At 48.9% G+C, this 17605-nt stretch overlaps 1 protein-coding gene across 8 annotated transcripts in view; it reads right to left on the bottom strand.

Moving 5' to 3' along the window:
• Positions 1-17605, bottom strand: part of CUX1 (cut like homeobox 1) — a 469420-nt gene that overhangs the window by 450808 nt on the left and 1007 nt on the right. For 2 of the 8 annotated variants that reach the window (XM_023194478.1, XM_023194474.1), the window contains exon 1: positions 16697-17528. The exons of the other annotated variants lie outside the window; for them this stretch is intronic. In XM_023194478.1, coding sequence (XP_023050246.1) covers positions 16697-17026 — 330 coding nt within the window. In that variant the 5' untranslated portion in view covers positions 17027-17528. Of the gene's footprint in view, positions 1-16696; positions 17529-17605 lie in introns of those variants that run through there. 8 annotated transcript variants of the gene reach the window in all.

Here is a 17605-nt window from a genome sequence, read left to right as displayed (position 1 = left end):
AACTCAGGAGGTGGAGGTTGCAGTAGGCTGAGATAGCGCCACTGCACTCCAACCTGGGCGACAGAGGGAAACTCCATCTCAAAAAAAAAAAAAAAAAAAAAAAGAAGAAGAAGAAGAAGAGAATCAGCTTTTCAAATAAAGAAAAGGCATCTCTCTGAAACAGAACACTAGACACTGAAGGCCACCCCTGGGCACCGCCCTGTGGATTCCACTTCCAGATTCTTCCCTTGAAGAATCGTGACAGCAGAACATCTGCGGATAAGGAAAGTCATGTGGCTCATGGCGACAGGACAGGATCGGAGGGGCCAGCCCAGCAACCCACCTAATCGGTCCTCATGTGAATACTGTGCGTCCCATTCCAGGAGAGACTCTGCACCCCCCCGTTAGAAGGAGATGCCAAATGCCCTGATTTAGGGGGGACAAATTGCAGTGAAGATTTCCTAGCAAAAGCGCCTCCTCCTAACACAAAATAAAACCGATCTGCAAAAAAATGCAGACTTTCTGGGAAGGTTAAAACCTCAGAGCTCAGTTTCAGGGTCTGATGCCACAGCAGCGTACAGGGCCCAGAGCCCTGGACTTGGCCTCCTGGAAATACTACAGCACAGCAATGGTTTTTAACCTGACATCCATCTCCTGCTCTCCCACACCCCGAGGCGACTGTCACACTTTCTGCCTTCTCCATAAGCTTGCTTTTGGATTCTTTTTTTTTTCTTTTTAAGAGACAGAGTCTTCCTCTTGCTCTGTCACCCAAGCTGGAGTGCAGTGGCACTGCCATACGACACTGCAGCTTCCAATTCCTGGGCTCAAGCCTCAGCCTCCCAAGTAGCCAGGATCACAGGTGTGCACCACCATGCTCTGCTAATTTCATTTCTTTTTTTTTTTCCTGTAGAGACAGGGTCTCACTGTTGCCCATGCTGGTCTTGAACTACTGGGCTCAAGCGATCCTCCTGCCTTGACCTCCTAAAGTATTGGTATTACAGGTATGAGCCACCATGCTGGGCTAATTTATTTATTTATTTATTTTTTTTTTTTTAGAGACGGGGTCTCACTGTGTTGCCCAGGCTGGTCTTGAACTCCTGGGCTCAAGCGATCCTCCTGCTTCAGCCTCCCAAACTTGGTATTACAGGTGTGAACCACTGTACCTGGCTTGCCTTTCCGATCCTTGAACCCTTCCCGTTCACTTGAACGTGCCCTCCCTCCTTTTTCTCAGGAAAATAGGTGAATCAGAGAAGAATGCCCTCAGGGAACCAGCCCCGAAGTTACTTTCCCAGCAAGACTTCCTCTCTTTAACCTGCAGACAAGTCCACACCCTCCCACCCTGAAGCAGCTCCTCCCTGCACACCGCCACCCTCCCGGGCCCCTCCCTGCATGGCGGTGGAGCTGCTCCTGGTAAGGTGGGGACCAGAGGCACTGGAGCAGGCCACAGGGCAGCCAGCTGACCTCCTGTGCAGCTGCTCCGATGTGCACAGAAGTGATAGTCCTAGTACCAAGCAGACAGGAGCCCCCCTGCAGTAGGTACCTGCCTTGCCACCAGGTATCACTATAATTAGTCATTGTCATTGAAGCTGAATGCAATTAATTACATAATTTTGAAAGGTTCGGGTTTACTTCCATTAGAATTACATCATGAAACCAAGGAATTACAAAGGATTACAGACAGAAAGCAAATAGGGATGAATAAAGGAACTCCAAGCCGACTCCCCGCGTGTGTGAGTCATGTCCAATGCCAAAGTGTGGGTCCTGTCGCCCCACTTGTGTTTGATAAACCTGTGGGGATTGACTGGGTGGATGTCTGCACGGAGCCCACCTCCAGAGGTGCCAGCCCCCTGCACCGCAGGCGCTGGGGACACAGTGGGCTAGCTGGATGTGCCGTGTCGGTGGGGGACACTGATGACCACACCCTCCACAGGCTGTTCCCCACCCTCGGATTCTCGGACCCCTCTGGATGCCTGCGGAAATGCCACTCACCCAGCCCCATCTCTCCCATCACCCCTCGGTGGTCCTTGCCTGAAATGCCAGGGCCAGGCACACTGAGCCTGGCACAGCCACAGCCTGGCATCCTCTCGCCAGGCCATGATCACCACACCCTCCTGGTTCCATGGTCATCCCTCCCCCTCACTCTAGCCTGCCTTTCATGTGGGGCTTGCAGAAAGATCCTCCGAGACACACCCCAACAACTGAACTGTCCCTCTTCAGTTTAAAAATCAGGGCTAGGTGTGGCGGCTCAGGCCTGGAATCCCAGCGCTTTGGGAGGCAAAGGCAGGAGGATTGCCTGAGGCCAGGAGTTCAAGACCAGCCTGGGAAACACAGCGAGACCGCCATCTCTACAGAAAATACAAAAAAGTTAGCCTGGCATGGTGGCACATGCCTGTAATCCCAGCTACTCAGGAACCTGAGGTGGGAGGATTGCTTGAGCCCAGGAGGTCAAAGCTGCAGTGAGCTATGATCACACCACTGTACTGGAGCCTGAGAGACAGAATGAGACTCTGGCTCTAAATAATAATAACAATAATAATAATAATAGTAATAATCTGTTATTTCTCAGGGCCTTCAGAAGACAGAAGTGACTCTGTGGGGCTTTGCTCTATCTGTCCTGCTCTATCTGTTCCCAGGCCACTGGGCACCCAAGCTATACAGGTCAGTTATTCCTAGCCTTTGTTTTCCATCCCCCTTGCAAGAATGTCAGCTCCAGCCAGGCGCGGTGGCTCACACCTGTAATCCCAGCACTTTGGGATGCCGAGGTGGGCAGATCACCTGGTCAGGAGTTGGAGACCAGCCTGGCCAACATAGCAAAACCCTGCCTCTACTAAAAATACAAAAAAATTAGCCAGGCATGGTGGCACGCACCTGTAATCCCAACTATTCGGGAGGCTGAGACAGGAGAATCGCTTGAACCCAGGAGGCAGAGGTTGCACTGAGCCGAGATTGCACCACTGCACTTCAGCCTAGTTGACAAAGCAAGACTCCATCTCGAAAAACAAAAACAAAAAAAGAATGTCAGTTCCTTGAAGGCAAGGATTCCCTATTGTCTGGTCACTCAATCCCTATGCTAGAATGCTGCCTGGCACACAGGAGACACTCAATAAATGCTCAACAACGGCCTAAGTAAGTCTTTGGAGCAAGACAGCCAGAGTCCATCTTTCCAAACCCCTGCCCTGTCCACACAGCAGACACATCAAACCCGCTGCCATTGGACACCTCATGATATTATGTGTCCTGCATTCTCTGACTAACCAGCAGGCCAGGAGTGTATTTCTTTGGGTAACCCAGGGGCTTGAACAGGATCCATTCGAGTCATCAGGTACCATGGAGATGTGCTCAGACACAAATGGATGCATGGCCTCAACAGCCTATGAGAAAAATGAGTCACCCCGAAATATACAGAACTGCCAACAACTTCACTCGAATGTGCTGTGTTATTTCTGAGACCAGTGCACATTTTTGCATATTTTCTCTTTAAATTTATAATTTTTTAACAAAACAAAGTCCATCATTACAAAAAAATCAGCATCCAAGAGTCATCTGGGCCGGCGCGGTGGCTCACGCTTATATAATCCTGGCACTTTGGGAGGCTGAGGCAGGAGGATCACTTGAGCCCAGGAGTTTGAGACCAGTCTGGCCAACATAATAAGACCCTATCTATAGAAAAATATGTAAAACAAATTAGCCAGGCATGGTGGGGCGCACCTGTGGTCCCAGCTACAAGGGAGGCTGAGGCAGGAGGATCACTTGAGCCTGGGAGTTCAAGGCTGCAGAGAGCTATGATCCCACCACTGCAGTCTGCAACAGATCAAGACCCTGTCTCAAAACAACAACCAAAGCATCTGAATCCAGAGTGGCCCAAAACCTCAGTTTTCCAGTCCAGTGATAATTCCCTGAGAGAAAGGAGCTAAGATCTCAGGGATGTCGCTGTGACCAGGCTGTTTCTCTCAGGCCAGTCGGCCAATGGTACATGTCTTATGAAATCAGTCTCAGAAAACACACGCCCAACATACCGTGTAGCTCAGAACAGAAGCTTGCGTGGTGGGTGCTGCCCCGACCATGTCAGGGGATCTGCATGGATTTGAGTGCGGTATCACTGCAGGGGCTACATCAACCAGTTTCCCAGGGGCTTGGAGAGTGGGGATCTGGTCTTGACCATCACAGGGTTAAGTACAGGTATCAGTATGTATGGGCAATTCACTCCCCAGCACCCAGGGGCATAGCCCCGGCATCTCAGAGGAAAGTCCTGTAAAGAGACGCTCCATCCAGCATTCACCAAACCACCCACAGACAGGGCAGGCCTCTCCTCTGGGCCCCTCAGGCCCCATGGCCAGGCCTCTCTCCTAACAGTTCCCCAAAATGCTTCCAACAAACTTGCTTCAGGCAAGGATTGGGCATCTGAGGATAGCGAGTAATGCAGCAGGGGGGCTCCTTGCAACCTGAGCCACAACCGTATCCCAACTATCAGATGATGAGGTTTGCTAACAAGAATGACGGGGAAGCCGTGATTCTATCATCAGATGGCCCTTCTCTGCGGGGCTGAGTTTGAAGTCTACGGACAGGGCAAGGCTCCAGCCAGGCCTCCCTGAGAAAGTGCTCCCCTCAAGCCCACCCACCCCAGCCCCATTTCCATCCCCAGCTGCTCACTGCTAAGTGACCCAGACCCAGCCAAGTTCATCTTGGGCAGCCCCGGAGAAGAGGTCCCTTCTGAGTCCCCCAATGACCCCACTGCTTCGGCTGAGGGTTGCCTAGGGAACAGCGTGGGTTGGGAGGAAAAACACGCCTGGAGCTCGGCAAAGGCCACGATATAACCCCGACTCCCGGCTTCTCACCTATGGCAGGTATGCAGCTCCACAGGGCTGTCATGCAAGTAACATGAAATAAACCAAGAGCCTAAGCCCGTGCCTGCCCGCTGTCCGTTCCCATGAAACCATTACCGTTAGTGCACAAAAACATAAAAATACAAAATGAAAATAGAAAAGCTCCTGTCTTGTCACCAGTGAATGTAAAACTGGATATGGTATGTGGAATCTAATCCTACAAGCAACATTCTGTCTCTCCACTGCTCCTTTTGCTGAAACATCAAACTGTCCTCCCTCCAGAACAGGGAAAGTCAAGACAAAGGGGTGCTGTGCCAGTTCAAATTAATTCTTCACCCCACCCCACCCCAAATGATGCAAAACTCTCCAGCACCAGCCAACACTCCAACAAAATCCTCCCGGGCTTCAAACTCCAGGTTTCAACTCATCTTCCAGACTTCGGCACCCACTTTTCCACTGAGCTAAAAGCCTCCTTTTCCCCAGGGGCTCAACCCCTGGAATTACCTACCAGTCCCCTAAATCCCCCATATCCCAAAGGGGGCACACCCCCTCCCCCTGCCTGGGGTGGTTCCTCTCCCTCCACCCTGTCCCTGCAGATGCTAAGCCCACCTCCCATCAGCCACCCGCACTGGGCCTGGGCATCCTGCCTCTCTAAGCCCTCCTCTCCCAGCCCTCACTTCCCCAAATCCAAGCAAATGCTTCTGCAGCCAGACAGTGACGTCACCTCTACAAAAATATCCTAGGTACTTTCTTTGACTAAATGAAGTGGCCACAAAGCACGCAGGCCTATGAGGGCCACTGCTCTGAAGTGAGGCAGACCCGGAGTGGGGAGTGCCTTTGCCCAGACACAGGCCAGACCCATGGGACAGGGTTTGGGGGATGAGGCAGACGTGAGACATTCCTCCGATGCTGACACCCAAATCTCTATCTTTCTTGCTGCTGGGTTTCTCTTAGATTTTTGGGGGTTTTGAGAACTACAACATGCACTTTCCCCATTCGTTCACATAGGGAAGTTTCCTCCCATTCAGGCTGTCAGCAGAGTCAAAGAACAAACCTCTGTCAAAAAATTGTTCTGCCCAATGCTCTTTTTAAAAATGTGGATCTTTTTGTGTCCTCTGTGCCACAAGTACAATTATACATATAGCTGACTCTTGAACAATACAGGTTTGAACTGTGTAGGGCCACTTTTTTTTTTCCATAGTAAAAGTGACATTGAGTGGGGCTGGGTGTGGTGGCTCCCGCCCGTCATCCCAGCACTTTGGGAGGCCGAGGAGGACGGATCACCTGAGGTCAGGAATTCTGAGACCAACCTGGCCAACATGATGAAACCCCGTCTCTACTACAAAAATTAGCCGGGTATAGTGGCGGGTGCCTGTAGTCTCAGCTACTCAGGAGGCTGAGGTAGGAGAGTCACTTGAACCTGGGAGGCAGAGGTTGCAGCGAGTCGAGATCCGCCACTGCACTCCAGCCTGGGTGACAGGGTAGAACTCCACCTCAAAAAAAAAAAAAAGTTACACTGATTGGGCCTGCTTCTCCTGACTCCCCCTCCACCTGCTCCAGCCCTTCCGTCTCTCCACCACCCTGTAACAGCAAGACCGACCCCTCATCTTCCTCCTCAGACTCCTCAATGTGAAGGCAAAGAGGATGAGGACCTTTAGGATGATCCACTTCTACTTTCTGATTAGTAAATATATTATCTCTTCCTTATGATTTTCTTAGTAACATTTTCTTTTCTCTAGCTTCATTCTAAGAATACAGTATATCATACATATAACATACAAAATACATGTTAATCAAGCAACTGTTTGTTATTGGTAAGGCTTCCTATCAGTGGTAGGCTATTAGTAATTAAGTTTTTGAGAAGTCAAAAGTTTTATGTGGGCATGGTGGCTCATGCCTATAATCTCAGCATTTTAGGAGACCGGGACAGGAGGATTACTTGAACACAGGAGCTCAAGACCAGCCTGGGCAACAAAGCAAGACCCTGTCTCTAAAAAAAATAAAAATAAAAATTAGCCAGGCACGCTGGTGAGTGTCTGTAGTCCCAGCTACTGGGAGGCTGATACGGGAGGACTGCTTGAGCCCGGGAGGTCCAGGCTGCAGTCAGCTATGATTATGTCACTGTACTCTAACCTGGGTGACAGAGCGAGACCCTGTCTGAAAAGGAGAGGGGACGGGAGGGGAGGAAAAAAAGTTATACATGGATTTTTGACTGTGCAGGTGGGGTGTGGGGGGAACGGGAGAAGGGATCAGCCCCTAACCCCCATGTTGTTCAAGGGTCACCTGTATTTTAACCAACACTTACCCTACTTTGCAAAGAAAGATAACCTTAATGAGACTGAAAAAGTAACACTTATGTTACTTTGCACAGAAAGATAATTAATGGGACTGAAAAAGAAACATCTATTCCATAGGTGTACCTATCGGTAGCTTTCAAAACACAGTCATTTTGGCTGGACGCAGTTGCTCACGCCTGTAATCCCAGCACTTTGGGAGGCCAAGGTGGACGGATCATGAGATCAGGAGATCGAGACCATCCTGGCTAACACGGTGAAACCCCATCTCTACTAAAAATACAAACAAAAACAACTAGCCGGGCGTGGAGGCGGGCTCCTGTAGTCCCAGCTACTCGGTAGGCTGAGAGGCAGGAGAATGGCGTGAACCCGGGAGGCGAAGCTTGTAGTGAGCGGAGATCGCGCCACTGCACTCCAGCCTGGGTGACACAGCGAGATTCCGTCTCAAAAAACAACAACAACAAAAAAAAAAACACAGCTGTTTTACTATAATCTACCTGCTTTCACAATATTAAAAAAAAAAAAAAAAAGAATTAATTTTGCATTCTTAACCAGCTGAATGAGTCCTAAATTGGACACATAAGGTAGAGAGTGGGGGCCTGGGTGGCGGATGGTTGTGGTGGGTACCCAAGAGATAATCAGGGCAGAGGGAGGGAACCCAAGCCCAGAGGGGAGCCCTAGAGATCCCTGGCCACCCCAAAACTGTTCTGCTAGAAAGCCCTCTCTCCCACACCTCCCCAAGCACACAGAGCTCAGTGGGCGCCCCCTGCCCACTCCCTGACCTGACTTCCAAGCCCTTCCTGCAGCCTTCCCAGAGGCTCGGACACACACAGCTCCATTCATCCCAGCCTTGTCCTGCTGGTCCTGTCCGCCCCTCTGGGCGGGAAGCCGCTGCTATTTTAAGTCTCCGTCACCACTGCCGGGCACACAGGTGCGAAAGAAAAAGGAATGCATGAAATAGGATTGAAGGCCGGGTGCAGTGGTTCACACCTGTAATCCCAGCACTTTAGGAGGCCAAGGAGGGAGTATCACTGGAGCCCAGGAGTTTGAGACCAGCCTGGGGAACATGGCAAAACCCCGACTCTACAAAAAAAAATAGAAAAATCAGCCAGGCGTGGTGGTGCATGCCTATAGTCCCAGCTACCCAGGAGGCTGAGGTGGGAGGATTGCTTGAGCCCGGGAGGTCAAGGCTTCAGTGAGCTATGATCTCACCACTGCACTCCAGCTGGGGCAACAGAGCAAGACCCTGCCTCAAAAAAAATCAAAATCAAAAAACCAAAAAAATTCTGAAATAGGCTCGAAGCTCAGATGTACAGAGGGAGGAGGAGGGAGCTCCCCCAAATATGCAAGATTCTGGAGTCATTCTAGCTGGGATGGAAAAGGTTTAGGTGGGGCAGAAAGGACCATCGGGGGAACTCTGTCTGCTACCCTAACGAATGTGGTCTCCACTCTGTGCCGAAGCGGGCCACCATGGATGCTTAAGGAGAGGAATGGCATCGTGAAATCAATGGTTCGGGAAGATTCATCTGGCAGCTGCATTTATAATGGATTGCGACCTGTTTTGAATGAGCAGTTTTAAAACGAGTAAAAGACGACGCACTCAGCTCTTGTGTGTTAGAAAGACTTGGCTCTCACACACAATAAGCAGCCCCCAAAACTAACTCAAACACACACACACACACACACACACACACACACACACACACAAAGATTTCATTAAGATATCAGGGCGTTTGCCAGGCGCGGTGGCTCAAGCCTGTAATCCCAGCACTTTGGGAGGCCGAGACGGGCGGATCACAAAGTCAGGAGATCGAGACCATCCTGGCTAACACGGTGAAACCCCGTCTCTACTAAAAATACAAAAAATTAGCCGGGCGAGTTGGCGGGCGCCTGTAGTCCCAGCTACTTGGGAGGCTGAAGCAGGAGAATGGCATAACCCAGGAGGTGGAGGTTGCAGTGAGCTGAGATCCGGCCACTGCACTCCAGCCTGGGTGACAGAGCAAGATTCCATCTCAAAAAAAAAAAAAGATATCAGGGCGTTTTAAGATGACAGCGTAATTATATACCAACACAGAGCCACATAAAACAATCGCAAACTACTTCTTACTCCCGACAATGACATTCAACCATAACTGGCAATATCCTTCCTCTCCCAGTCCCACGTCGATGCTGACAAACTGTGGGACCAGGGCTGAGGACCAGGTGGAGGGGGAGAGATGACCAAGACCTCCCTCTGGGATGGCCAGCTCCGGGTGGTGGCTTTACGACTCTGTAGCACAGTTCTCCAAGGGCCCCAGCCACCTCGTGGTCCTCCAGGCTCACCAGTGACTGCAGACTCCTGGATCCCATGGAACAGAAACCTGAACTTGTCTCCCACTTGGCTGAGTGACGAGACAGCAAGCGTTACTGTGTAAGCAACGAGTTGAGATACAGCTGAAATAAAGCAATTCTGGTAAATGAATGTTTCTATGCTGGTTTAAACACATGCTCCTCTGCTCTCAATTTTCTGTCTCAAACCTGTATGACTTACAACATCTCTGCTGTGTGAATAGGAAGGGAAGACGGGATTTGATTTACAGCTCTGGTCGTAATTTTAGCTGTAATCTCTGTATGTTGGGGACTCCAGTCCTTTTCCTTTTGAAAGGTTGGTGTTCTCTGGGTGGTTGCTGACTATGCTCTCGGCAAGGACACAGCAGAACTGTATGCAACAGAAATAACTCACTGGACCCAGGACTGCATGGGTTCAAGTTCTGGGTCAACTACTGTGGTGAAAAACAGAAAATAGTATGTTTCACCATTATCTGCCACACCTTTCAGAGTGACACAGAAATGGTAACAGGAGCCACAGAATGTTTCCAGTTCCAGAGGGAGAACGAAAGTCTTTTCCAAACCTCATCAAAAACATTACATGTATACGATTCCCTCCAGTGAGAATTTTATTTTTAATTTTCATTTACATAGTATCTTTCTTCCAAGAATCTCAAAATAATGGAGCAGTAGAAATACTTGTTTAAAAAAAAAAAAAAGTTGTCACAACACAGGAAGGGACAGGCTTGGTAGGGCAGGAGAAGGGCGAGAAGTGATAGGCTGTCCAGACAGCAAAGGCTCCAGCTAACACCCGGAGGCTAGGCTGAGGGCGGCTCCCAGCCGGCCCTTCCCTCAACACAGCCCATGCCTTTACCGGTGCTCACAGCTTCAGGCTCTTCAAGACAAAGATTTACCTTTGGTATCATCTGCTACCTTTTATCAAATTATTTTTTATCTAAATAATCATTTCTTCCCTAGAAATAGGAGGGGAAAGTGGCAATAAGCCAGAGAAACTTACAGTCCCAAACGAACAACTCAACAAAGATGTCTGAAAAGAGTGGAGGCCGGGCACAGTAGCTCACACTTGTAATCCCACCACTTTGGGAGGCCGAAGTGGGTGGATTGCTTGAGGTCAGGAGTTTGAAACCAGCCCGGCCAAAATGGTGAAACCCTGTCTCTACTAAAAACACAAAAATTAGCCAGGCATGGTGGTGCACGCCTGTAATCCAGCTACTCAGGGGGCTGAGGCACAAGAATCACTTTAACCCGGGAGGTCGAGGTTGCGGTGAGTGGAGTTTGTGCCGCTACATTCCAGGCTGGGCGACAGAGTGAGACTCAGTCTCAAAAAATAAAATAAAAAGAGTTGATATTCGTTCTGTCTTAAAGACATGAAACTATGTTAGAGAAAACAAAATCGTGGCAACTCATTAGGGAGAAAGTACCAGTTTAAGAAAAATTGTCTTGCTTTTGGGGGGAAATGGAAAGAAGCTTTTGTGTTGCGTTTTGTTTTTCGGTTTGGTTTGGTTTGGTTTGGTTTTTTCATATGCTGGGTGGACAGGATCTGAATGTCTCACATTTAACAAAAAGCTGTCAACACCCAGATAAATCTTTAATGACGGTACGACAGGCATTCTATTTCTCACTGTTTCGCAATACTCACTTAAGAAAGAGCTAATTTGTCAATTTGTTTTTCCCTTAACCAAACTCGGAACACCTCATAACCCGTGGTTCGCTTAAAAAAAAAAAAAAGTTAACTGCATTTCCTTATTGAATAAACACAGCCCAACAGAAAGGTATCTGTAAGAAAACAAGCAGTGTGCCAGTATCTACTCAAAGTAAGGCGAAGAACAAGCCACTTCCCTGGTGTTTCAGAGTAAGCTCTGTTAATTTCCTCCATCGTTAACTGCATCAATCACACAGTCCAGACCATCCCAGATTTCAAGCTTCGGCTGATGGAGTCGGCTGGGGCCCTTTCCACTCCGGCGGGTCCTGTGCTTTATAAAGGTTTGGACCCCTTATTGGGCTCATTTTCACAAAGGTTTTCAGGAAAGGAAGCAGAACCAAGTCAGTTTCACTTACTGTGAAACTCCTGGCTGGCTAGTTCTTGAGTTGCTGGCTGGCAGTGTTAGTAAATCCCTGGGAGGAACACCGCCATCCTTGGCTCCGTTCCAGTCACCTGTGTGATTATGTTTCTCTGTGTAGGAAGACCCTGTGGGTGGGATCTGTACCAGCCCTGCTTGTTGGGGTCAGCCAGGGACTGGGCGACAAACTCTGTGGCCACAATACCTGCACTTCCCATGGCCCAGGGCTCTAATCAACACAAAATTTCTGCCAACGGTCCTGGGCCTCCTGCAGTAAGGAAATGCCATCGGATTAAAATAAAGAAATTGACAATCTTTATTTTGTGCACTAACATCATCCTCTCTGAATTTAATTACAACAAAATTAAAATTATTTTTATTAGAGAGGCGTTAGCTTTTTAAAGTGAAGGTTCTTGACAGGTTTTACAACAAATTAGATGTCTCTTTTTTTTTTTCCTAAGACAGTCTTGCTGTGTCACCAAGGCTGCAGTGCAGTCATGTGATCTCAACTCACTGCAACCTCCACCTCCTAGGCTCAAGCAATTCTTATGCCTCAGCCTCCCGAGTAGCTGGGATTACGGACATGCACCACGACGCCCGGCTGATTTTTGTATTTTTAGTAGAGATGAGGTTTTGCCATGTTGGCCAAGCTGGTCTTGAACTCCTGACCTCAAGTGATCTGCCCACCTCAGCCTCCCAAAGTGCTGGGATTACAGGCATGAGCCACCATGGCCAACCTTAGATGTCTTTCAAAAAGAATAGTTCACCCTCACTGTGTCATACTCGAATAGGGCAGCACAAATGCTTTTTAAAAATCTTTTAAGTCACAGGCCAGGTGCTTCAAAGCTGTTTCACAGGCAGCACAAATGAGGGGAACAGCACAGGTTCCCCTCAGACCTGGTTCATTTCCTGCAGGGACACCTCCATTCCCGCCATAGACCACTCTCCTCCATCAACTTTCTCAGAAGACAGCTGAGAAGCTGGACTGATTATAGCTCAGCAAATTCAAAACTGCTCGATACCAAACCTTAGCTGTCCTTAGCAGGAAAATCCAACACTGACATACCATCGAAACTTGGTTCTGAAACATATCCCAAAACCAGGGCGATCAACTGCTTTTCAAGACCACGCCTTGAAAACTAGAATGGATCAAATGACACAGTCAATTCAGAGGGCCCTGCCGTTAATATTTAAGAAAATATCAGCCGGGCGCGGTGGCTCACGTCTGTTAATCCCAGTACTTTTTGGGAGGCGGAGGTAGGCGGATCATGAGGTCAGGAGATCTAGACCATCCTGGCTAACACGGTGAAACCCCGTCTCTACTAAAAATTACAAAAAACTAGCCGGGCGCGGTGGCGGGCGCCTGTAGTCCCAGCTACTCGGGAGGCTGAGGCAGGAGAACGGCGTGAACCCGGGAGGTGGAGCTTGCAGTGAGCCGAGATAGCGCCACTGAACTCCAGCCTGGGCGACAGCGCAATACTCCGTCTCAAATTAAAAAAAAAAGAAAAGAAAAGAAGAAAAAAGAAAATACCCTCCTCACCAAGTTAATACTTTTTTGGTTGCTACATTTAGAGAAGTTTATATTCTCTAAATGTAGAACTTTCTTGGGGAGGGGCGGGGGCAAGTAGTTTCTGAATCAGGGTGTAATAAAATGTAACTACATGCTCAGGTCAGTCAAGGTTCATCAAGTCAGAAATCACAAGTGAATTCACAAGTTCTTTGCTCTAAAAGTCATATAACAATACAGATATTAAATCGCTTGTCTAACTATGCCATTAGATTCCTTTTTCACTCCATTATCGGCACACACACACTTCTCCCCGCATCCAGGCATTCACAGGTATCCAGTTCCTAAAGCACCCAGCATGACTGCTTTGTCCAGGTAAGTAACAGCGGGACATAAGGAGAGACTGTGGGGCCCCTCTTCAAATAGCTTCGACAAAACGAATGGCTATAAGTGAAAAGTGTCCCTGGGCTTTGCTATAAAAAGACTCAAACATGGGATTCCAAGAATTCCACCTGTTTCCAATTAGATACCAGAATTGCTTGAGTGTTTAAGCTACATTCGCTTGCTACTTACACAAAACAATTCTTCCGGGTTTTTTGAACATTTTAAATATGTTAAAATAAGATTAAGGGTCTGGTTTAAACAATCGGAGGCAGGGAAATTTCGGTGGAAACCAAAACTCTCTCTCTGCGGCGATAACGCGGGGCTTCAGACAAAACAAAATGACAAGACAGACAAATTTCTGTCTTTGACAATTACTAATAAAAGTCACTTTTCATAGAGCAATTATATTTTTTAAAGTTATGTATTCAATAATATTAAATAGGTCTTAAATAATTCCTACCATAACTCACGATCCTGGGTCCTGTATATTCAAATAATGGTTAGAGTTGCCTTCTATGTAGCATTTGTGTTACAATTGTTACAATTCCTCAGATATACCTGTCTGTGAAATTTACATGTGACAATTGTGTTAACTACTTGAAATGGAAGCACAGGTAGGAATTTAACCTACCTCTGTATGATTCTTCATATGATGAATTTCTCTGTTTACGAAATGTATGAGTTTTCCCCTAACAAATGGGTCCTTCCTTCATATCACTAAAAACAGCCATTCCTGGGGCATTACAGAGAAGCTGAAACAAATGTGGACTTTCTACTTCTAGCCTTGTTTTCTCTCCTAAGACACAGAAAGTGAGTACAGCCCCAGCAGCGGTTTTGATTGTTCACTGCTACAGGTAGACCCGGAGGGGAATTAGAGCACACAAACTACTGTTTCTGCGCAGTTCCCATATAAACCCTGATGGGTTTGTCTTAATTGCACAGCAACAGGAGACTTTTTAAATAGCCATTAAAGGTTTCAGGCTCAGCACAGTTCGCCAGACTGCATTTTTAAGGTTAGCTCAGTGGATTTAGGAGGGAATCATTCCTGAAGGTATTGGACAATTTGGCCCTTTCAACTTTCTTAGGTTGGCTAACTACCAACAGAAGATACATGAAGTTAAGGATGTAGTCAGAGGGGTCTCTGTGGCCTCAACTATACCAAGAGTTGTTGCATTAACTCACCAACTTGCATCTTTAAGAAAAAAAAAGAGTTTCACATAGGAAAAAACTTAAATCAACTGCCAATGACTCCTTCCCACATCCAACCTCAAAGACACCCATATTAAAATAACCAAGAAAACAAAAGCAGAAGCAGCAGTGGTGTAATTTCTTGAACCGTTATTTTATAAAGGGTACTAGATGGGACATTTTAATTAAAATAATACACTTATTATGGTAAACAGTATTGGACAGCCAGTAACATACACACTTCCACAACAGGAAAAAAAAAAAAAAAAAGCCATCAGAAAATGAACTTTCAGAAAAACTGAAATTGTTTTTTGATTCTGAAAAAGAAGGCAACTTTTCAAATTTACTTTTGCAGAGGCTGCTTAAAGGGGAAGGCTGGTCACCATGTGGGAATAATGTCCCAAAGGGAAGACAGTCATTGGCCGGGCCCGTCCCAAAGAGTTCAAAGCTGCACTAACATACAGAGTGCCATGAGCTTGTTTTAGAAAGTGTCCTCTTTACAAATATGTATTTAAAAGACAAATTTATACAACAGTGCTTTTCTTATTTAAAAAGAAAAGAAAACCTGGTTTTTACAAGTCTGAGATAGAATAAAAAACTTGTCCAACTAGTCTTAGCAATACCAAAGCACTGAAACTTCCATACCACAAGCCTTTGGGACTAAAAAGGAAACGGAATAAAACACAATCTTCAGAAACTCTCTTCCTGAGCACGCACTCCTGTGCCAAGGCGGCAGCTTCAAGACCCAGGAAGCCCAGGGACAAGAAACCGGTGGCCCTGGCTCACTGGGTGGTTGCAGAACTGCGGAACTGCCCAACCTCACCTGGACCCACTGAAGTCTCCAACCTGGATTTGTCTCTGCTGAGACCAATCAGCCTCTTTACCCCCAGGTGGCAACCCAATCTCAGTATAAAGAGGTCTGGAAAGATGAGAAGAATCTGAAACTAATGAATTCTCTCCCAAACTGTCGTCCTATTGGTTCACTGGCTATCCGTGGGAAATAACCACACACCGACTCCAAAGGCCTCCTCACGGCCCAGAGAAAGAACCAGATTGGCCTGAGACTTGAACTTTGACATTTCGTATTCGATTGAAGTTTGCAAACCCATAGGAAATCATCTAAGGCCAAATCATTAGCAACCACCAAAAGCAAAGGAGTAAAGAGGAATGACATTCAAATAAGGGATTTTGTTTTGGAGTTTGGTTTTGTTTTCTTCTTAATATCCACATAAAGTGCAAGTAAAGTGACACGGAAACTTTCGATGGAATCCTGGAGCCCTGATCCCCTGAAGAAGTAGTTAATACGGGGGACAGGATGGTTTAGAGTTCTTAAAATCTAGTAACTCTAGAAACCAAATCCATTTGGCAGTTTTGCCAGGATGCTTTAAAAAGGACACTTCATTGATATTAAACTAGGATGTCACATTTAGGAAGAGGGAAGAATAATAATAATGTTTGTCTCTTAAAACTCCACAACGGGTTTTACAGTAAGCACAGGAATTAAATTATGGTAAAAGGGAGCTATTTTTACTAAAACAGGGTAGACCAATTTATCAAAAATGCCATTCGGCTGTGTTCATTACATCCAGGAATCTAATTTACACAATAGACACTTTGGAGTAATCTATTTTAGTCAATAAATACTCAAACTCCTTTAAGTTTTAATCTTATCGGAAATACATATTTCGCATAGTCTTCTTCCTAGTTAAGCGAGAAATTTCAGGAAATTTCATAACGACTATGACTCGGCTTTATCGTTCTTAGTAGGCAAGAGCAGAAAACAAGCATATACAATTAAAGTTGTCAGATTCCATTTAAATATGTTTTAATCCAACCCGCTTCGTTTCATACAAGCCTGCATCTCGAGTTCAGCCGCTTTGCTCCCAAAGGTATTGCTGTAGGTCACTGTCACCAGTCCTCCAGGTTAGGAAAGTTCAGCCAAGTTTACCTTCACACACACCGTAGCAGTGGGAGCAGCTGCAGTTCCCCAGGGACCCTGGGGAACCCTCCTATCCCCTCCCAGAGCGCCAGGCAGCCCTGGGGCATTCTAAACCGCGGGACCCAGGCACCCCCCCCATCCCCGGTTCCCCTCACGCCTGCAATCTCGGGACTTCTGGCCCACAAGCCGCTCACCTTCAACTTGGCTCCGGCTACGCACAACATCCACCTGGCAGAGTCCCGGGGCTGTCCGGGCGCCGCGGGCGCCGAGCTGGCACGTGCGGGGCGGACCCTAAGGGCGCGCCGCTCCTCCGGGCGGGGGGTGGCAGGCGGGCACTCGCCCCCTGGGCACAGCGGGGGCTCTGGCGTGGGCCGGGAAGCCCCGGCACAGTCCCCCCGCGGCGCCGGGGACTCTGAGCGCTGACCACCGCCCGGCACGCCAGGGTCCCAACGGGCCCCCGCGGCTCTGCTTTCGAGAACCCGGCCCGAGAAGGCATCTCCGAGCGCACCCGCCGCGCGCTCCATGGCGGGCCCTGCAGTGAGGGCAGAAGCCCCGAGGGGAGGCAAGGAAGGGAACGGGCGCCGCAGGTCACTGGGGGCCGCCGGAGCCCCCAGGCGCGCGGCGATCTCGGCTCGGACAGGCGGCGGGGAGGCAGCGTCCCCTCTTCGGGCACCCGGGGGAACAGCGCGGGGCCTGCGCTCGGGGAAAGTTGCAGCCTCCTCCTCCCGCGCCCGCACCCGGCAGTCCGGCACACCGCGACCCAGCCGCACTGCGCGCGGGGCACCGCCGCCGCCCCTCGCCAAGTTTCCCCAAAGCGCGCCCGCGGGGGTCCCCGGCCACGGAGGGGCAGGTCCGCGCCACCGACACAGGAACACAAAAGAGCGGGGCGGCCGCGAGGTGCGCGGGTGGCCCCGGGGCGCTCTCCGGGACGTAAACAAACCCAGGGGTCCCCGCCGGGAGCCACACGCTGGGTGCCGGTCGGGCTGCGCGGCCCGGGCCGGTGACAGCCGGGGGCGGCGGCCGGGGCCGGCCCCGACGAGCCACCGCGGCCCCCCGCCCGGCAACCCGCCCCCAGAAGGCATCTCCGAGCGCACCCGCCGCGC

The sequence above is a fragment of the Piliocolobus tephrosceles genome, chromosome 8, assembly GCF_002776525.5.
Source record: "Piliocolobus tephrosceles isolate RC106 chromosome 8, ASM277652v3, whole genome shotgun sequence".
NCBI lineage: Eukaryota > Metazoa > Chordata > Mammalia > Primates > Cercopithecidae > Piliocolobus > Piliocolobus tephrosceles.
Note: the sequence above shows the minus strand (reverse complement) of the source record. Positions and strands in the feature narration are given on the sequence as shown.